We start from the raw sequence: 22,459 nt of genomic DNA on the forward strand, positions 1-22,459 counted from the left end.
AACCATTATACATCTTTTATAAGGATTTTATAAAATTCTGTGATTTTTATAAAGCTCTGCCATGTATTCCTTTAGATGTCTCCTGCAGGCAGGGTAACCCTAGTTAATTTAAGTGTTCCTAAAAGACAGCCATTACATACTTTAGATCATCCTTGTTTCCATTCTTTTAATAACTTCCCCAGCTGTACTAAATGATTTTTGATGCCCAGAAACCAGAACAGAATGCTGCATTTTAGATACAGCTACCCCCACACCTATATTACAGCATATTGTTCCTATTTTGTACTCCCTTTCCAGGAAGTCCCAACATGACATTTACTTTGTGACTGCTACTGCGTTTATGTTTTCACAGCTCTATTCTTACCCCAAAATCAGCTTCAGTGATTATAGCCAGCTCAGAATCTGTGCTTATATATGCCAAACTCTGATTGTTTCTCCCACCACCTCAATTCAAATAAATTTCACCTGACACTACTATTCTGTTAAGCATCCTTTTTCAATTCCTTGCAAACCAGACCTCCAATCTTTTACCCTGAATAATTTAATAGCAAACTTTGCCGCCTCACCATCTATCCCTATTCAGAAGATCAATGATTTGTGTGACACCGCATGCTGAACATGCCAAGTGAGTGGAACAGTCAGATGTGACTGTAACCAAATGCTGAGACATCTGAAAGTAGTTCTTCCTCTAGGCAGCTTGATCCATGCTGATTTGTTCTGATTCCTTGAGACTGAGCTGCATCATGCTGCGGGGACAGGGGCAAAAAAACAGAAGTTCTTCCAATGTCTCTCTTTGGGAGATCTACCAATGATTTGCTACTGAACCTTATACAGAAACTTATACAAAGCACAATGAATTATACGCAAGGCATTTGTCTGTATCAATGTCTTGACATGACTTGATAGCCAAGTGACAAGGATGAGCTAAACCATCCCAAAATCTAGTTATGCTATCTGTTTATCTCTGTGCATTACTGTCTGCAAAGTAGATGAAATGAGATTGAGATAATTGGAAGTACAATTTGCAGGAAACACTGGGGGTTGGAATTACTGTGCTTAATTATTTCAAATTGAAACAGACCACACAACTATCTGTGCCAAGCAGCTGTAATTAAAGTGATTTAAAATAGAGAGATGCTAGCTCCAAGTGTTGATTTTCAAATGAGTCTTTATATGCACAAGAGTTAAAGTCATCTAGGAGTTGCAGACCTACAGATCTGCTGAGGGGCTTAAGAGAAAATTACCACTGACTATGTCCAACATGCCTGATAAAAAAAAAAACAAAAACAAAACCAACACAAAAAAACCCACAAAAACCAAACAAATAAAACACCTCAAACAACCCACCCTGGCACCCCACAAACCTAATCCACTCAATGTGACACTGAGTGCTTGCTCCTCAGAATAGGAGAAAACAGCAGAACACAAGCTTCAGCTTAAGTTGCCTATATTCCAGATGAAGAAAAAAACCCCAAAACTTTGGGCTTAGAAATGGAGTTTTATCCCAATAGGCAACTGGAAATCATCAACCAATACTACCCTTGGGTTTTGGGCTATGGGGCCAGCCAAGAGTCTCCCCTTCTTCTGCTTTGACAGACATATAAAACTGAATATAGACAAGGTATAACTTTACCGAAAAGAATCCAAAAGAAACATACATTGACAATATGCAGCACTGCAGCAACCCGGCCAGGCGCTACACCTGGAACAATACATTTATTTCCTCATTGGTTTTCCTCATTTTTTTCCCTAGTCCAGGAAAGTGACAGCTACTCTTATCAATTCAAAACAAGCAGGTTTTAATTCCTAAATTTCAACAGCATCTGGCTTGCACTAGAATTTAAGAAAAAGGAGAACAGCAGCAGACACTCTGATTTACCTCAAACTTCCGCTTAACTGTATCTTTGTAGCAAGAAATTTAGTGTGCGCATGTATGTTCTTTGATGTGAAAATTAGAAGATATTTGCATGCATGACAAATGTGGTCCATCTGCTTTACACATGACAGATCCCACCAAAATGACTCAGTTTGCTGATGAATCAGTGCTCAAGCAATGGGCCTTAAAAGTTAATTTATAATGGCTATCTGGGGAAAAGTACTATGCTATTGATACAGATGAGAAAACAGAATTAAAGAATATGAATGAGAGCTGCACTGAAACTTTTCCTCAGTATTTGCCTGAGCATAAGAACTGTTACAAGCAGTCAGACTGCAGGTCTGCAAAGTCAAATGCCATCTCTGACACTGGCTACCGAGAAAAGGATCCTTTCACTTGCAGCTTTCTGTATAAGGGGCTTCTTGAGTCAGCGACTGTAAAAAGACTATTGAATTAAATAACCAGTTATGAATGTATTCTGCAAGAATTCATCTGATATTTCTTTAAACTTATGCATACTTCTGGCCTCCATAACATTAATTCATGCATCTTATTACTACAGTTTATACAGGTACTACATGAAAAAACACCTCCTCTTGCTTGTTCTATACCCAGCACCCACTAATTTCACAGCTGCTTCCCATTGCTCTTCAATGTGCATTTTTATAGACCTCTAAGTCCTACCATTGCAGACAGAATAAAGAATCTTTGTCTGTTATTTTTTCCTAGTACGGAAACTGTTCCATATCCCTGATAATCTTTGTTGTCCTTCCCTATACCTCTTTCTTTGCCTGGATAAAGCTTGTAGCCCTAACTCGCCCATTTCCATTTTGTAACTCCATTCCCACCAACACCATCCAACCCTTATGGGGAGAGGTTTCAAGCAGGTGTCACTAACAGCAGGAAGGATGTTAAGAATTTTTCTGCTTTCCCAGGATTAGAAGAGCACAAACACGTCTAAAAATCTTTTTAGAGCTTACAGTCTTCATGAAATACGCTGCTGTTCACAGATATGATCATGAGCAGGAAAAATAACTCCAACAAACCAAATTTTCTTCCAAGGAAGAAGAAAAGTCTGTTGCACTCCCCTCTTTCAGGCTTCCTAGCTCTCTTTAGAGACAGTAACTTTTTTCTTATATTAAGGGAAAACCCCACCTTTTGTTTTCTTACCAAACAGAAAACCTAAGCCATGGACACAAGGATATTGCCTAAAATGGTCTGCAAATAAGCAAGCAGTAAACAGGACCTAGAGCAGCAGTAAAACCAGACCATTTTATTCATCTCTTGCAAACACTGAATGACCTTAAAACACAGGCACCATAGTTCTCATTCAAACACCATCCACAGAAAGGGTCAGCCTGATTCACATTTTACACAAGACTATATTTGATATTTTGCTTCCCTTATATATGATGCAGATTGCCTTTAGACAAAAACAGATCTTTCAAGTGCAAAATTACTTCCTTTGTTTGTCACATTGTTTGCATTCATTGCCTGCTGCAGTAAAAGGATTATAGCTGTCTTCAGTATTTTAGGAGGACACGTTTGTTTGGGTGGGGCTTTGGGGTTTTTTGTTAGGGATTTTTTGGGGGGTGGGAGTGAGGGTGTTTTGTTTTTAAAACTAACCACTACACTGAAGGCATTACATAGTTGTATTCATCTTACCTTTAGGTGTATTCTCAGAGTGATCTCTCTCTGGCCCATCTGGGATGTTTAGCTGTGAGATCTCCTCTGCACTCAGTCTGAGCCATGCGTTGTTGAGGGTTTCCTCATCTTTTGAGGTAAGGGAATATTCCAGCTCACAAGGAGATTCAAAATTGCAGTCAAATACTGGAAAAAGAAAACAGACATAGAACATTACCAAGTTAATTAAATCCAGCTTCCTCTGTGCTGGAAGGTGTGTATACATGTGTATAGACACTCATTTTATACTTTAGTAATTTAAGGCTTGCTTTTTTCCATAATGAGGTAGAAAGAAACAGAGGAAGTCCATAAACAGACAGGAAAAAATGTGTCCAAAATGGACCACACAGAGAGGCAGCAGCAAAGCAAAAGGAAAGCCCAAGAGCCAGTAATTCCCCTTTGGGACAGATAAAAGGGCAGCACAGGCTAAAGCAGGGAAAGGCATCATCTAGACTGAAAGGGAAATAGCTTAGTCAATTGATAAAATGGGACAGAAAGCCAATCTCTTCAGGGATGCTGGTTCAAATTCAACCAGGGCCTTTATAGTGCAAAGACTACTAACATGCTTCATAGTCACGTTCCATCCCAGTGAGCACAGGACTCTGCAAAGCAAATCATATATCCTGGGCATATGAGACGTGCTGGTAGCCATAGGGACTGTACTTTTCCAAGCAACCTTCTGACCTCCTGGGTTTTAAACGCTTCACTGAGGCAGCAGAAGCAGCAGAAGCTTGATCTGCTGCCATGAAATTTCAGTCTTCAGGCAGTACAACCAGCATCTGCCTGCAACACAGACATTTCTTTTTGAGATGTTTCTTTTTCAGAAACCAGTTACCCTACTGGTGCAACTATAATTCACTTCCCGGTGTCCAATTTACCATCACACCGTAATTCAAGTTGCTTAACGCAACATGCAGTGGCAACCTGCACAAATTTTACTTTTAATAGTCAACATTGCTAAATCTTCTGGAATGCCCTGTATACATTTGCTTTTGTCACCACAGTCAGCACTCAACACAATATTCAGTAACAGAAAGAAACTATTTCTGAACTAAATCCATGTTTCTGAAAAGGCTAGATCCATTTGAAAAAGCCCAACAAAAAAATCCAGCTCTTCTTTGGAGTTTTCTACACTGTCCACTGTCCTGCCATGGCTATGCAAGTAGAACAAATAATCTGAATTGACATTAGTCAAATTAACTAATTTTTTTTAAACTTCAATTACATTCTCTATTAAACATCTAATTTCTTATTAGTGTGCACAGATTTATGTAGTTCAGCCTATTCTCCTGGTGATATAGCATTTTCTAATCTGCAGGTTAATGCTGTTGCCCTCTTGCTATACTTTTCCCAGCTAATTTGCCTTTTTAACAGCAAGCTCGAAGGAACAGAGTCTATTTTTCCAGTTTATATTTGATTTTCTTAATCAGGTGCTTTATCATTCACTCAGCATTTTGAACGCTTCACTACACCATGGAAACCATATAATGTAAGGAATCCATATGCACCACAAGCAGCAGTAACAAGGATTATACCTATTTCCTTAAATTTGAATGCACAAGTTGCTACCCTCTTCAGGTCTCTATGTTATCAATATAAATTTCATGATACATGAAGCACACTTCAATTTAGGCAGCAGGGAACAGAGGATATATTCATGCTATACAGTTTACTACTGCAATATCACACCCAAACCTCAGACCACTTATTTCTAGTCCCTGAGATGTTCTTTAAAAAAAAGAAAAATAAACCCAACTTTTTTTTAACCCTATAAAGTGTTAAGAGTCTATTAAACTTTGTATCAAAGCCCAAATGGACAAAAGGGCAAGTAAACACTCAGCTATGTGTTACAGAAGATATATCATCATTACTGTATAGTTTAGTTACAGAAAAGACCTTTAGTAGTACGTGCTTTAAGGTGCTGTCAAAAAAAAAAAAAAAGGCAGGGGGGAGAAACACAGCTCATACAACTTTTTTGACGGAACCCACACAATGACAGAGGGGAAAGCCCAGGCCAAGGACAACATGTGGCAAGAGCAATCATTTCAAATCAACTATTTCATTCTTTGTGGGCTTCTCTCCCCCATCAGTCTCTCATATTTTCATGAGCTTTCCAGCAGTCACTGTTGCTGCCACTCCCCTCCCATCCAGCTGCTGGGAACAGAAGCCTCTGTGCTCTCTTATCCTCTTGCCCCCAAGCAGAGAAACCTTTCATGGATATCCACAAGACACTCTCATTTTCCTCCTCCAGTCCTCACCCCCTGACACTCTGATTACAGTGCCTAGAAGCACTCGATAACCAGCTCAGCTCCCCCATTCAGTCTCACTTTCCAGAACCTCCTCCTCAAAAGAGAGCTATCAATCAGTTGTGGAGCCCTTAACACAGCAGGCCTCTGACTTACAACTGGGACAACTTAATTGGGGTATGTGATTAAATAACAGTCATCACATTTAGTGTTATGACCCCTGCAGACAACTAAAGCCTCTGGCTGAAGGGGGGAAAGTAAAGGAAGAAAGGCAAGTAACAATACCATTTCCTTCGCTCTCAATGAATAGCCTACAGAGAAGTGGACATAATCTGACATGCCTGTTGTGGTCAAGCTGAATGGTCTTTACAACAGGTTATTCCCTGAAAGAGGAGGAGACTATTTGGCTCATACATCTGAGAGCATCAGCGATTTAATGAGAACATACTTGCATCTTTTACAGAACTTTATACTCCCCCCACATTACCAGAATATCTGCACTCTTCATAGGCTCTTATTTAAATTAGTCTCGTATTAGACACAAATTTCAGTGCTATTATCCTATGCAGTACAAAGAAAGCATTTATTTGTCATCATATCTGACGCAACACAGCAAAGTCTATGCAAATAGCATCCAGTCTTCCAAGCCTAATGTTAACTTCCTACCCTTAGGCTTTCCTTTTTTGATGATGTCCTTCACTATTGACAATGCAATACACTTCATAAAAAAGGTATTATATACAATACATTTTTTTCTTTTCACTGATAAGCTGCTCTTGGTGTGGTAGCTGCTACAAGACCATATAAACAACATTTGCAAATACAGAACCTTCACAATATTTGAATTGCTGCCACAAATCACCTGCTATTTTTTATGTCTCTGCATAAAAAAAGGTCTCCTTCCTTTTTTACTTTTGTCTTAACATGTTTAAATGTGACACCAAATTGTTTTTTTTTTTCTTGCCCAGCTAAGCACATAAAGAAGTATCCATTTGCCTTTGGAAGCTGAATAAAAGCCGTTCTGCCCTTTTCTGAAAAACAGCAAACACTGCAGGAAAGGTAATTACACCTAACACAACTTTTAGTGATTATTTTTTAAACCTACTACCAATATATATTGACTGGATACAGAGCTTTAGGAGTTGAATAGTGTGCCTAGTCAGTAAAGTGGAAATTTTTTTTGTGATTTTTGGTGGGTTTTTTTAAAGAGATGTCACAGAGATTTATATCTGGTGTATGCATTTATGTCACAGCTACATTAACTTTATAGATACTAAAGGCTCTATAGGAATTTAAGTTCCAGCAAATTGCAAAGTGTCTTTTTAGAGATATTGCAAAAAAACCCCAACCCCTTGTCCAACAATCTTTTGCATCTGCAACCACTGGATGCTAGAGAGACAGAACAGCTAATTTATTAGAAATCTATTTCAGCATCATTACACCTTTAAAAAGGAAACAAAAGTTATGCTTATAATCAAATTAAGGTAAACACCTATTTTAAAAAAGGCTGTAGATATCAACCATTTCAATTTCTAGTATGTAAGAAGATACAGGATACCAATGATAGACTGAAAAGTAAATTAAGCTACTATCCGATTGAAAAGACAATGGAATCTGTGTGTGTGTCTGATGACATTAGTGTCCTGCAAGTGCTTCAATTTATTTATTTTTAATCAACGTACCTAACAGCAATAATTTGTGCAAACAGCTAAAATATCTGGCAACTACATCTGTTTCAATTAAACTGATTAGGGTTTTCTAATAAACAAATGACTTTAAATAGTAGTATAAATAATACTCCAAAACACAGTAATCTGCAGGAAGTATCTTTTTACATTGCTGCAGGTCAGATTACAGATCATTCACTCTTTGGATGATCTTAGGTCATTTGTGTAACCACACATCACAGAAACATGCCTTACTTTGAACAAAAATAATCTAATTTAAAGAGAGATATAAAAAGCCTGTTCTTGTTAAGAAACTACTCTTATTATCCTTTCTTCAGTTGCCCAACAACAGACTACGTTTATTTGTTTTAAACCACATCTCCTTTCAACCACAAAAATCTTACCAGCAGGTAATTTCCTCTTAGACTTCTTCTTTCTAGTTCTACATGTGTCTGACTTAAAAGGGTCCTTTTCACTCCTGGTCTGCTGGCTCTTACAAACCACTCCTCCACCATTACTCTCAGCTGGTCACCCCTTTGAAAAGGTGTGGTTGCTTTCTTACCTCACTATAATAGACAAGGGAGCAGGTAGAGGTTCTCTGTTCTCAGAAGGACCAGCTTAGAGATGTACATCCTAAGTGGCATCTCATCAGCTTAAACATAACTAATTCGTACTACATCTACAGAAACAAATGCACAATGTAAAGGTCACTTACCCCGACCAAAACAGGACCACAACCTCCCTCAAGAACGCACCTCCTCCAGCGGCAACAATTGCAGCAGCAATGTAGAAACAGATAAAATATTCTTGCACAGGATGTCTTTTTTTATACAAATATTGACAGATATTCCTCGTGGAGGAGACATAATTTAAGTTGTATAGTAGAGATGTGCTCTGCTGAGTGAGCTTTGAGACCTCCATCAATACCCACTAACCTCTATTATACTCATGTTATAAGGCCTATAAGCTTTTAATTTATGACAGGGAAATGACAAATTGATTTTCCAGTTATTAATCCTAGGGACACAGCCAGTTCCTAAAGCCTTCCCTATTCCCTCTGGGCAAAAAAGGGCAAAGGGCATTCAATCTAAGGGTTTCGATTGCCTCATCAGGCCCTTCTGAATTTCTATCCACCAATATAGGGGTACACATATGGGGTGATACAAGGAAGCCTGCAGCAGTATTTCTCTCTGAAAATGGAGCATAAATAGGAGACTGTGCTCTCTGGCTGTCAGCTCACCAGCCTGCTGAACAACCAGAAGGACACCAAATACAGGGAAGGCCCTTCAAAGCCAGCACTGCCCTGCTGGCACAAAAAAGGGGTGAAACTTTGCAAATGGATTCCTAGTGCCACCTTTCCACGGTGCAACTGGAGGTACAGCAGTAATTTAAAATGGGCGAATCCACCACAGGATGGAAGGGAACAGAAAAAAGCACCAGGGGAAAGTGAGAAGGTGTCAGCGGTTGTACAGATTAAAGAGGACAAACAACTGCAGGGTTTAACTGCCTTGTTCCTACCGAGAAAGCAAGCCTGAAGGAGACATTTTCACCTATTTCCTTCCATTGCTCAGCATTGAGAAAGGGCAAACTGACACATTTTAAGGGACAGTATGACACACGTACCCCTGCCAGGGGCCTTACTACCCCTAGCAAATGCCTGCACCAACAGTAACTGCCTGGTTTTTGGGCTGCCACTCCAGGAGCTGACAAACGTGAGAGCAGCAGCATGGCGTGACAGGGGAGGCACTCGAGGAGCCCCACAGCATCACTCTGTTCAGCACAGCTTTGGGGTCCATTCTGCCTGACACACTTCAGTCACCTGCAAGCGAAGCAGTGAGGAGAGCAGCTGGGCAGCACACCAATCCCTCTCCCTGCCCTGAGACGCTGCCTGTGTTCATCAGGGACCTCCTTTTAATTTAAAGCTACTTAGTGCAAGGTAGCTTATTGCTCTGCGTCCTTCCTCCGCACCAGCAGGCCTTCACGTACGCTCCTCCGACCTTGAGTTTACTGACAGGAACGCTGCCGTTCCCTCACGGCGCTGAAGTTCGCGATGAGCCTCTCCCTGCTCTCTCCCCAGCACGACGCCCAGCCCGCCTCACCCACGCACCACCCCAGCGGCCATTTTGTGACGCCGCGGGCCTCACCCACACGCCACCCCAGCGGCCATTTTGTGACCCCGCGGGCCGGGCAAGGCACAGAGCCCCGGGCAAGGCAGGCAGGCCCCCACCTGGGGGATGAGGATGTGTCCTTTCGGCTAACTGGGGTATGGAGGAAGGGAGATGTCCCAGTGGGGCTCAGTGAAGGCAGACCCCCGGGGTCTCGCCCCGTTTGCCTAAAAGCCCCCCCCCCCCCCCGCTTTCAAGGCAGCGCCCTGTCCTGTCTCTGCTGCTGCCCAGGGCCTCTTCCTACCTCCTCGCTGCGTAGAAGCTTCCCAGCCCCTCCACCTCCAGCTCGCCGGCGGGTCTGCGGTTGCACCCCGTCCCTGCCGAGCCGGCCAGCAGGACGGGACCCGGAGGCGGCGGGCCGGCCCTCGCAGGTATGCGCCTCCGAGGCCTCGTCAAAGCTGCCTGCAAGGAAGATTTCAACGCGGCCGGTTTCTCCCCAGCGTCCCGGGCTTGTTTTCGGCGGGGGTATGGCAGGGGTGCGCTCCCTGCCGGGCAGGGTCAGAGCGGGCTGCGCCAGCGCTGCTCATCCATCCCTTCACTGCAAGCCTTGAAAGGAAAACCTCCTGAGGTCTTCCCTCAGGAAGAGCTACTAGAGTTTGATTGCGTTCTGAAGAAATACAGTTTTAGAGGAGCGGTACCCCACAGGAGGCATAATTTCACCTGCTCTGTGGAAGAAGGATTCACCCCGGGAAGAGCGCTCGGGCCTGGGGGCCAAGCGCAGGGCGAGCCGCCTGCCTCCCCGGGGAGCCCAGGGCTCTCCTCACACCAGAAGCGTTTACGTTAATCCTCCGGGGAGTGAGCCACAGCGGGATGGGCCACTGCTTAGAGAAAACAGCAATCAGGCAACCATTCATTTATTTGTTAAGACAATCTTTAAAATGACAGCATATACTTTATATCCAGCCAGCTCCTCAGTGTGCACCAGGGACCGAATCACCAAAATCTTTGACAGCTGCTTTGTTCAGTGAAAATCAAACTACAAAGAAGAGGGCCAGGACTCCTTTATCAATCAATTATAAGCACAGCCTTTCAAGACAGCTACAGAGAGAGGTGCAAGGAGGGGGTGTTGGGAGAACAACCTGCAATAGCTCTCATTTTCATTCCTCCTGCTCTAAGAAGTGACAGAGTTCATCCTCCACACAAGAAATATTTGTTCACCATGTCTCCCATGCATGCAGCAAAAACAATAAATGAAAATGCATTTCTAGCGCCAGTTCTAGCCAAAAGACTGAAGTACCGACTAACAGCGATTGTTAGAAAACACGCTCCAGTTGGTGCAAAACAGTGGTTGGATGAACTGTCATATTTTGACAATTCATACAAGGGACCTCTTGCATGAAGTCTGAGAGATCTCTAGAGAAAATGAATACTTGAGAGACAGGGAGAAAAGACATTTGTTGTCTTACTGTATGTTATTTTATTATTGAAAAAATGTTGAGCTGTCATTGGCATATTATCTGCAGATGAAAGAGGATATAAGGAAAAGAATAACTTGAAAGAAAGTAAAAATTTCTCCCTAATAAGATTTTTTTCTTCTTTCTTGCTTAGCACAGCCTTCGGTTTAGCCAGGCAGATACTGCTTTTCCTGTGATTTTCCTCCCCCTGGATATCAGCACCATTGCACATGGCAAAAATACCATCTAATTGTTAAAAAAGAATTCTTGCATATGTATATGGGGTCACAGCATCTGCTATTTTATATGGAGCAATTCTATTACTCTGGTGTGAATAACTGCTGTTAACTGAAGTCTTGCCCTATTATATTCATAACACTATTTCCAAAACTATGTTAGAGTACTTCTAAGATTGCAAAAAGGATGTGTTTGAATTAAGGTAGTACATCACTGTTGCAATATCTTTACTAAGAAAGCAGTGATTCATTTTTCCTCTGGGACAAAGTATTCTTCTCCTCATTCCTCTCCTGACTTTATCTCACCTTCCAAACAGGAATTTGTTGTAACAATTAGTTCATATCCATGCATCTTACTATGCCATGCTGAGCATAGCTATCATGATAGCTTTATCATTCTGAAGATGTCAGTATTAGTCTGATTTGTTGTAAATTTATAAAACAAGTAGTCATGGGAACCTAACTAACATGAATTCATCTGGCTGGTGCCCTCTTTCTCTCCATCTTCCCTTTTGTTTGATGTTCAGACTCACTGAGTTTCGTGTCAGCAGTATCTATCTGGTATCCAACTCATATGAATGAAATGGTATTTTGAATGCATGCACATGAGTACTTGAATTCAGCAAGTTGCACATGACCTACCAGAGAAAAAAAAGTAATAATCTGACACCTCGCTGAGCAACTGCCATGCCACTGAGCATCAAATACGCAGCGAGAATGACCCCAAATTATTCCACAATAAAATTAGTCCAATGCTAGTTTTTGGGTTTTTTTTTTTTAGCAAATCCAGTTCAGGAAATCATGAACTCATCACAGATGACATTCCATTAGAAAGTGAAAAGAAAAAAAAAAAAAAAAAAACCACCACGCAACCCTGTGAAATTAGTTTTCTGAAGACACAGAGCTGAGTGAAATTATTAATAAGTTGTTAATAGAGGCCATCCTTTGGATTATGCTTTTAGTACCTATTAAATCAAAGCTGTGAATAATTGTGCACTCTTGAAGGTACGTGCTCCCCCTCTGCTGAACTCACCTTTTGCAGAAATTTTTAAGCACACTAGTCGTTTGGTAGCCAAATCTGCTATTTTCCCCTGAGTTTTAGTCTCAGTTAACTCTGGAATCCAGAGCACCACTATTTCCTAAACTTAAGGGGGGGCAAAAAAAATCTGTAAGCTATATTGCAGAAGTCTGACACAGCCTGAGAGAGGCACTTCTGTATTTTGCACAAAGCTGGTTCAGAACAGCCAAGGAGTTCAGCTGCTACTGGGGGACCTGGCAAAGAGATGCACAAGACAGCACAGTGGTGTAAGAAGAGTTAAAAAGCAAAAGCCATCTCCTGTTTCCCAAACAGTCAAACACAGCAACCCTTATGTCTGTTATTCTCATGAAATGTGTTCTTCTTTCAAAACAGAATTTAGATGGGCTGAATTGCATTTGATTTTTTTTCCAATTGGTAGCACTTTCCACAGTTGCCACCGTACCCTGCCAGGATCATGCTCCAGATTCAGTGTTTTTAGCTGACCCAGGGGAATGCGGAGCATGGGGCAGAGAGGGATATATTAACTGCATGAAGGCTTCCAGGCCTTAAGGGGCACCCATCGTCTGGAACCCCCGTTACAGAAGCTTAATGGATTTTATGCAGTGGACAATTGATTTCTTATACAATACCTATACAGAAGAGAAAATTAATATTCAACCAACCAGGACAAGAAATGAAATATGTGGCTGGGTGCAGTTAATCATGTAAGCCTCAGGACAGAGTTCCATCAGTGCTGCAAATGGGAGATTAATACGCTACCGTAAGTCCACATATGCAGAATGCATTAAAAGTTTGTTCTAGCCACAGGAAATAGTCTGAGTGTATGTCAAAAAGAACAGAACAAAACACAAAAATATGGAGACTTAAAGACTCCTCCTGCCCTGCAGGCTGAATTCCCAGATAATTTTGACTTCATGTGCTTTTTTTAAGTCTTTATTTTCTGAAAGGCAGGTGGATTTTGCATCTCTGAGATGGTGGATGATTAATCAATGCTTAGATAGAGACAAATCTAGAAACGTCTAGACAAAATAGAAAAAAAAAAAATCTTGTGAATGCATCACTCTCAAGTATCCTGTTGTACCAGTGATTATCTTTTGGTATTGCTGCCTATAGTTTCAAGGATATCATCAAGCAGCATTCTTGCCAGAACTACTAGAGGTAGTCTGTCAGAATTTTTAATTCTGAGTGAAGGAGCTGAGAACTTAGTTTGGCAGCGGAAGAGGGACCCTACATTTCAATTTACGCAGCCTTTCAATCAAAGAGATTTCTCCAATAGTGGAACATGGGGAAAAAGTAATTAAGACAACTAATATTGCCCCACTCCAGCAATGTCAGCCAGTTAATTAGATGGGTCCCATCAGATGATTAGGCAAACAGAGTTTTGATAGAAGTTTTATTGAGTACTCTGTAATCACAGTCACACTGGGAGCAGCAAGGAAAGCTTCTGACAGAAGACGAAAACACTCTAGTAGTAAAGGACTGCTGGATTTTATTTCTGCTAATGATTCATCGTGTGATTTTGGATTAACCACTTTATCAGAAGGCAGGGGTGGTCCTGGGACAAGGTTACTCGCCTAGAGCGTGGATGGTCTAACTTTGTCTTCCGCCTTGCTCTGCTGAGTCCCTATATGACCTTCACAGAGCTGCTTAGATCCAGAGCCAATAATCAGCTGCTGAAAGGCCCTGTCCATCCCCGTCATGCTCATAGCAGTTCTGGACAGAAATCTGGATCCCTGGGAAGTTTCCTAATAAACATTCAGGTGCATATAAGCTACAGGTATGCAGAGCAATAGAGAGAAGTTTTAAGAATTGCCCTCTTAGGCTTGGGTTATGCTTACAGGCTCTACTCCATGTACCCACACCAGCCCTCTGCACGCTGTGTATCTGAAGTGGCAGGAAGTATGTCTGCACAGCAATGCTAAGGGGTGTCCCAGTCTGACATGCATGAATTTGAGGGCTACTGCTGCCCCTTTAATTTAAAGGAAGTTCTGCCAACTTTTGGAAATGTTAAAGTGCAAAGCTAGAAAAAAACAAATTACTCCTGTCCCTCTTCAAGATTCTCCAGCAGTTTCAAGGTACATGTCCTGAATTACACCTACTGAGGGAGAAAACAGTTTAGACTTGTCCTGAGTGAAGATTGTGTTTTGTGTAACACCTCATCAAATTCCTGCCTTTCCTTGCAAAACAGATGGTTGGAATATGGTGGAATTTGGTCTTGTGCAACCAGCTAAAATCATAATAAATCATTTCTGCTTAGATGCAGTACATTTATCTCCATGTGATGCTGTCAGATGGAATCAATGGTTTTAGGTTTTAAGAACAAAGCCTTCCCTTAGAATAGTATTACTGAGAAACTGAAAGAGTTTAGGAAGAAGTAATAAAGGATAAATTAAAAATCATTCTTGCAACTTCTGAGAAAACCAAGTGAGGGGAAAAAGATTGTGCTACTGTCCCTTCCAAAATGAAATTGGTGTGTCCTCATCATTCAGCAGATACAACAGCTAGGAGCAGATATTGTATGCCAGTGGAAAGAATATATATTGCACACATAAAAGGCTGCAACATAAATTTGAAGAAATATGGGACTCCTTCATATAGGTAGGTCAAACTTTTCCCTCAAGCAGATAATTACAGGCTTGGGGTGAGTAAATCTTATTAGCCTTTCAGCACCTTATCTCCCCTCATAGAGACTGGTAGTAGATATATAGTAGATATATTCTACTTCAGTCACTTTCTGGATTGCATATTAGATATTGCCTTATGCAGTCCGGTCCTAACTACAACCATCATATTTCACAGTGGAACGGCTATGGATAGTCAGTAAATAGGTCACACCAGAGAACGAATGAAAACAGATTCCCAGATTTTGGAAGGGATGGGAGTTACGAAACAAGATGGCAAGAAAAAATAAGTTCGGTACACAGCTCCTCTCTTTATAATATTGCTGGATTCCAATGTACCACTCAAATATTACAGTTTGGGACCCTTTTTTTGAGGGACCAGGGCAAGCTGGAGCAGCCCAGGTCATCGGGTACCTCTGTAGAGATGGCGATGCCCAAGGCCACGTTGGGCTGGGCTGGACTGAAATGGGACTCCTGGGCCCATGGGCAGAGTGGGGAAAGGCCCCAGGGGCAGCTGGTAAGGGGCAGTAAGGCTTATTAGTGCCCTCAGGGGCTGACAGTATGGATAATATCCATAAAATTTATCATGAATCATTTGACTTGTGTTGTTTTGCTCCAGTGTTATACCAATATCCTTAGGCAGTTGGTTACAGCCTCTTGAGGATAACATATAAATGCTACTCACTGTGTCGTCCTCTATGGGAGAAGAAAGGGGATGTATCTCTCATGACCCAGGTCAAGTTCCAAGCAGAGTAACCAGGAGGAAGAGGAGGGCTGCTTGCTGGGAGATCCGAAGTGGTCAGACCTTTCATTAAAAAAAACCAAAACAAAATAAAACAAAACAAAAACAAACAAAAAACAAAATACAAAGAAAGAAATACAAACATTATGTATGATGTAGCTGTTTGTGTGCTACACATCAAGTGCAAAGATCTTAAACAGCTTTATAGACCATATGCAATAAGCACCAATATTCAACTACTTCTTGGTCAGTTCTTCCTTCCTGATACGTGCGTGCACAGGGAGACAGGAGATTAATTGCTTTACATTGCAAAATTATCATCACCTAGAAAAGCTGTCAAGTTTAATCTCACACTGATTCTAAGTTCTTTTTGACCTTTCAGTCCCTCAGGTTTTTTTCTTTTTTTTTTTAAGTTTTGTTAGCATGACGAGATCCTGTACATGGAACAGGCAAACATGTACCCAGCTTCTGTTCAACAACCCAATGCATCTCAAAGATGCTTTTGGGGATTAGAATACTACAGTGACCCAGAACAGGTGAGGATCTGTACAAACCTGCACTAACTCTGCAAGACCATGATGATATTAGAGGTGCAAAGAGAAACAGTATCTGAAATAACACACAAGGTCAATGAGCAAAGCAGAACTCTATAAGCTTTGAAAGCACAGATTTTCCCTGTGAATGTTTAAGTTGGATTTTCTGAAGATAACAGAATCTTAAGTATTGTCATCTCATTTTTTTGAGGTCCTCAGGGAAAAGGTAGGATTTAACTTTGTAGAAATACAGGCAGGCAAAACTTGTGTTTGGGAGGTTTGTTTGATGGAACAAAATAAACCTCTGGATTGCTGATATGTTGTGATTTCTCACAGAAGCCATAAAGAATTTGTTGTTCAGCAAGAAAAAGTACATTTTTGATCTATCAAATAATATTTTTGCCAAGTAAGAATACTACAGTTGCTTGCTTGAATTTTTTTAGTTTAGGTGCAACGCTAAGCTTTGCTGTAACAGCAAAACAATTTGGTAATACCTCTCAATAAAAAGTTTGGTAAAACTTTCTGTAACAGTAGGAATTAACTAACTAAGGGTAATAATTACTTCAGAGAGCTGAAGAACTGTAATCTTGAATGGATAAATAGTAATGGATAATAAAAGACACATTTAAGAGCATAATAGTAAACAAGGTAAATTGCTGAAGCCTTGGGGAAAACACTGCTCTGATTCTGTTAAAGCTCTGATTAGCCCTGCTTCCCACTTCCACTGAAGAAAAACTTGAACATTTCAGAGGGACTTGTCAGAAGCTTAAATACTAAGTGTTAGTTGTGCCCCATCTCGTTCTCAGTGCAAGCTCATTTTTAGCCCACTCCTGTAACTGAGTAACAATAGCAAAACCAGGAGAAAATTAACCATTCTTATGTAAAAGCTGTAACTCTTGTTCATTGCTTAGAGCAATAATCTTCAAGACAAGAATGGACTTCACGCTGTATTGTAAGCCATTCTTGAGTGGAAAAAATTTAATATCCCTAATGGCTCAATTAAACTTGGTCTCTATGCTAAGTTATGGTACGGTAACTAAATATCCCCTATTGTTGTCTGGAATGTAGTGACACAGAAGATCAGGCCAGTGATTTATGAGGGTGGGTATCAAACCTAGTGTCCTGCCTTCAACTGTGAGTGATGAAGTGATAGGTAACTATGGAATAATCTTTATATTGGCTTTTCCTTCCTAACATCAAGACATAGCTGACATGTCTTTCAGTAGTCCCTGATACAGCTGGTTGTTGCAAATAATGTCAGGTTTCATTACAACACTTACAAGAGTTGCTAAAAGCAGATTTTTTTCTACAAATGTGCTTCACTTTGATGATAATATAAAATAATAAACAAAAGAATATTAATAAAAAATGAGCTCCTGAAATAAGCTGGTTTTAAAAGCAATGTGTGTTTTGCCTGATGTGACGTCTGACCAGTATCAATATTCCTGTAATATAACATCTGTATCCAGTGACTCTCCAAAATGGGGAATGATTTAATACCCTACACACAGATCACATGTTTCCACAGACAAGAACTCTGGGGCCTCTTTACCCCTAACAGACCCAAACAAATGCAGATGTTGTGCATTTAGTACTGATAGAGAGCCAAGCCTTGGGGTTGCAATCCCGTGAAAACTTGCACACAAACCTGAAAAACTGACCTGCTCCCCATCTCTATTCCCATGGCAAAATAATATGAGAGAAAACCACTGAGGTGCATTTCTCTCTGTAATGCTGCAGCCACAGAACTCAAATCACTGCTACGACCCTGACCACCCTTACCTGGGAATCAGTAACACGATGATCAGCTGTGGTACCCCAAATTCCCTGGCACTCCTCACCTTCAGAAAAATGCCTCTACACATTGCATTCTTCAGAAATCATGCCTACCTTCAGTCTCAGCTAAGTGGAAATGTTCCCTCTGTCACCAATATATGCAGTAAATTGAGATAAAAAATAAAGTTGAACATCTGAGCAGAAAAGACAGCACAGTCCAGGCACCTGAACCTCCCCTCTATCAGCAACAACAGATGCATAAGAGATTACATAAAAATTGAAAGTTTTCCTCTATTTTAAAAGAACAGAATAGATTCAGTTCAATTCATTTAACCTACTAACTCCTTTTTCTCATATTCTTTAGGATTAATTTTGGAACCTCATCTCAAATGATTTGCTTGGGCTATTGGTCTGAACTTGAAGACAAGAAGATTGTATCAGAAGTTATGAATCTTTCCCAATTAAGTTATCTTCAGCGAAAGATGCTGGGTAAAAGGTTTTTATATAGCCAAGAGGCTACTCTTCACAGTGAGGAATGATTTGATTTCAGAGTGAGCTATAGGTTAGGAAAAGGAGAGACCTTTCCTCTTCCACCTCCAGGGCATTTTACGTCCAGAAAGGTAATTACAGAAGACTGTATCAGCTAAATAAATGCTTCTTGTGCAGCAAGGGTAATGCAAATGTAGACCACGCTGTAGCCATTTTACAAAATAAAAGGGTTTTCCCCTCTCCAAAACAATTCATATTGAAGCCAAAAAGCACTAAGAAAATTTTGTCTCCTTTATAAATATGCTAACCTCCCATTCTGGTTGTTTGTACCAGGGTACTCTGTCACTTGTCAACAGTAACCCTAACCTTTAAAAAAAATTAATGGATTAGCAACTGGAAGCTGACAGCTCCATTTTTAGTAGCCAGAAGTATGGCAAGGTACAACAGAGGTTTCTTTGATATTCCTGCCTAAAGGAATATCTAGGGCCAAATCCTGACCCAAGGTACTTCATCACAGCTAGAAACATGCACCTGAAGAGAACATTTGACATTTCTGTTTTTAAACTTGTGCAAAGGAATCTCCTTAGGGGACGTGAAATTCGTTCAGCTCACCAAGAGTTTTGGTAAAAAAAATAGAAAATAGCTCATGTGTACTGAAGTCAAGCCTCAAGGCCACAAATTCATTAAATAAAATATTTATGTATTATTTTAATGAAAAATACTCTTTAATAGAATAACCCTTCATGTTCACATAAAAATGGAACAACAAGAAAAGCTTTCTATTTGGGTCATTTTTAAACAAACAGGATTTCCTCTCTTTTTTCCCTTTCTGGAAGAAGGAAGAAATATCCCCAGCAATTAACATATGTAGTTTTCTAAAGTTCTGTGCAGTGCAGAAATGTAATTGAATTTTTATCAAAACACCCATGCCTTTTTTAACCAAAAAGTGCATCTACATGTAATGGGATATTGGTTACTACTACCTTTGGATATTGCTTCATTACTCAATGGATAAGCTTTCTCTCTTTGCTGAGCTGTATTATTCCCAGTTTCTCAGTGGTAAATCTGAGGTGACAAACCTGCATGTACCTGTCCTCTAGATTTTACAGTTGCAACAGATGTGTAAGTTAATAACTGAGATCAACGTGTACTTTCAGCTACATATACATCTGGAAAAATATCTCAGAATCATTCATATTTGTGTGGAAATCAGAAATCAACATTAGTAGTATTTGTGGCTCTGATTTGTAACAGCAATCAATAGCATAGTTACTAGCAAATATTACAATGATGTGTTTAGAAACAGCCTCCATTAAGATCGGGATTTTCCAATTTCTGGGAAAGCTTGACATTTCAGAAAAGGTTATTCCAGTTCTAAGTAAAAGGTAGCAATTTTCCACAGAAAGGATATTACACAGTAATCTTTTTCCCTGTTAAAAAAAAAAAAAAAAAGGGCCAAATCTACTCGGGACCAAGGCAACTTCATTTCATTAAAACAAAACAAAAGAAGTCTTACAGGCAGCTGACTGCCCCAGGTATGGAAACCTCTGCAGACTTCTCCTATGAACCAGAGGCAGGCCAAGGACATCCTGGGAAGAGGCAGATCCAACACTGCGGGGCCCTGAAGCCCAACGTCTCCACCTTGCAAAAGAGCTCTCAGGACACTGGGATTTATGAAGCCCTGGCTGGCTATGGCCAGCAAGATGTTCAGGCTTGCCTCTATCTACCTGAGAGCATACACCCCAGAGGTAGGTCCTTGATAAAGGATTCCTGAGCTCCTGTCTCTACAAACGTTCTTGGTTTCAGTTTTTGAGGGGTAAAAGGATGCAACCAAGGGGAAAAAGATTGCCTGAGAATTCCCTATAAGCTGTCAAATTCACAACTGATCCTCACAATCACACTAATAGTACTCATACAGCCTCTTAGAAACTTTTATTTTTCCCTTCTTCCCATCTACAAATGTACTCAGTCATCCATGAAAGCGCAAACCCCACATTATATCAAGGTGACCAAGCAGCACGAAAACCAACAAACAGCCCAAGTAAACACTTTGTGAATAGCCCATAGACTCAGCTATGCTTATACAAATTATTGTCTAAATGACATTCAGAAGCAAAATTCAAATTCTGGTTATAGTCAAGCTGGAGAACGAGGCAAAGGGCAAGCTCATTCCACGCAGTTTCTTGCTCTGAATAGTTGGTGAGCTTTACATACACTAATGGGTGGATGTACTCCAGGGTTTCTTTTACAAACATTTTCTAAAGTATGAAAATGTTCGCTGACAGTCTGTCAAGTTTATCTTTTTCAGTTGGAAAATATATTTAATAATGCATTATGTTACAATGATTTTATGTCATATTGAAAGCAGATAAACAATAGTATGTGTGTCACCAAACCTGTGCTGGATTGCTGCGCAGAAGAAATTTGCATTTAGTGGGCTGTAGCAGACCTGTGGATAGTGGATTCAGTCAGACGTACTGCATGAGGCATGGAAGTGATCAACAGTGCTGACTGGCATATGCTTGATGAGTAAATTTGGGAATAGCATACACTTCCTGTACATGAAGCATGTGTCACTAATAAAACTGTATTTAACTCAACAACTGTGTTATCCTTCTGGCCCCCACTACTTTTTTTTTTTTTTGGTCTTTGTAAGGCTTATTTAAATTTCTCTGTTAACCCCTTTCTGTTAGCAATGTATTTTTTTCCCCATCTCCTTTTCACAGGGAATATTAACTTCTGATTGATAAAACCCACATGCCTCAAAACTAACTAATTCAATCACCAAATAGGTACCCCACAGGCCCATTCTTTTCTAACTACCACATCCCACAGACATTTATTGATGCAAAGAGAGTCTGTGCTAAGTCTGGGAGATGCAGTCTGATGAGCAGACCTTGGCTCTGGAAGAAGAGGAGCACCAAACACCCAAATTACAATTCCACCAAGGCATTGCAACAGGGAAATATTAACAAAGTATCATGTGTTGCTGCTCATTACAGGAGAAAAAAATAAAAATCCACTTTTTCCTATTAAAAATGCAGGGGAAAACAATAGTGTTTTCTTTGCTGCTTTCTGTGAATTCTTAGTATTTGCATGTATATAGTAAAATCTAAGAAGTTTTTTTAATTTCTACTTTGAAACCATGTGGCATGCAAAGTGCATTAAAAAAAAAATTAAAATTGCCAAGCTGATATTCTACCCAGCTCAACTAATATAGTTTAAAAATATACTGCCATCTAGAGCATACTACTGCATCTCAGAAGCTCTGCAGCTGCTGAAGACCTGCCCCATAAGACACCACAAAATGGCAATGAATCATTGATAAAGAGCTCAGGGTCTCAATTACAGACCAGACTAGGAATGGCTTAAAGTTGTTACTCATCTGCGTGCGTACAAGAAACCTTTAAAAAATCCAACAGTAGACTGATCTTTGCCGTAATAATCTTCTACAGCACAATTAAGCATCTCTGTGGGCAACACAGAGGAAACAAAGGACTGAGTGTTAGTAATTGAACTGCTCTCAGCTCTGGTTTGTCCCCTGAAAAGCTGAAGCTGCTGGGAGGACGGTGTCAAGGGATGCGCTTCTCCTGCTTGTCTAACCTGAAGCCTTGCTAAACAAAGGGGAAAAGCCCTTCAGCAGCAAAGCTCCATGTACAAACACGTATTCTGAATTTTGGATGCTTGTGCATTCTGTCAGGTTTTAGATATTTTAGGATCACAACTGGAAAAGAAGTGTTGGGGTGGTGACCTTGTGGGGCTGTGGTATTTCAACACAGTGCAATACTTGTCCTTGTCTTTGGACTGATAACCAATGCATCCGAATTACTGACCAGGTATGCAGTGAAAACCAGAAGCCATTACATCCAGCCATTTACTGCAGCACAGACGGACCTCCAGACACTGCAGGCAGCAGGAAAGCTCAAGATAAAGTCCATGGAATTGATAAAGCACACTAAAGTACTTCAGGTTGCAGAATTTCTGAATTTTTT

General features: G+C 40.6%; 1 protein-coding gene across 2 annotated transcripts in view; it reads right to left on the minus strand.

Moving 5' to 3' along the window:
- Positions 1-22,459, minus strand: part of ALK (ALK receptor tyrosine kinase) — a 319,318-nt gene that overhangs the window by 220,901 nt on the left and 75,958 nt on the right. For both annotated transcript variants that reach the window (XM_069799961.1, XM_069799960.1), the window contains exons 2-3: positions 15,613-15,732; positions 3,542-3,706 (exon numbers count right to left, since the gene is read on the minus strand). In XM_069799961.1, the coding sequence (XP_069656062.1) occupies positions 3,542-3,706; positions 15,613-15,732 (285 nt within the window). The remainder of the gene's footprint in view (positions 1-3,541; positions 3,707-15,612; positions 15,733-22,459) is intronic.

This window comes from Haliaeetus albicilla, chromosome 13, assembly GCF_947461875.1.
Source record: "Haliaeetus albicilla chromosome 13, bHalAlb1.1, whole genome shotgun sequence".
Lineage (NCBI taxonomy): Eukaryota > Metazoa > Chordata > Aves > Accipitriformes > Accipitridae > Haliaeetus > Haliaeetus albicilla.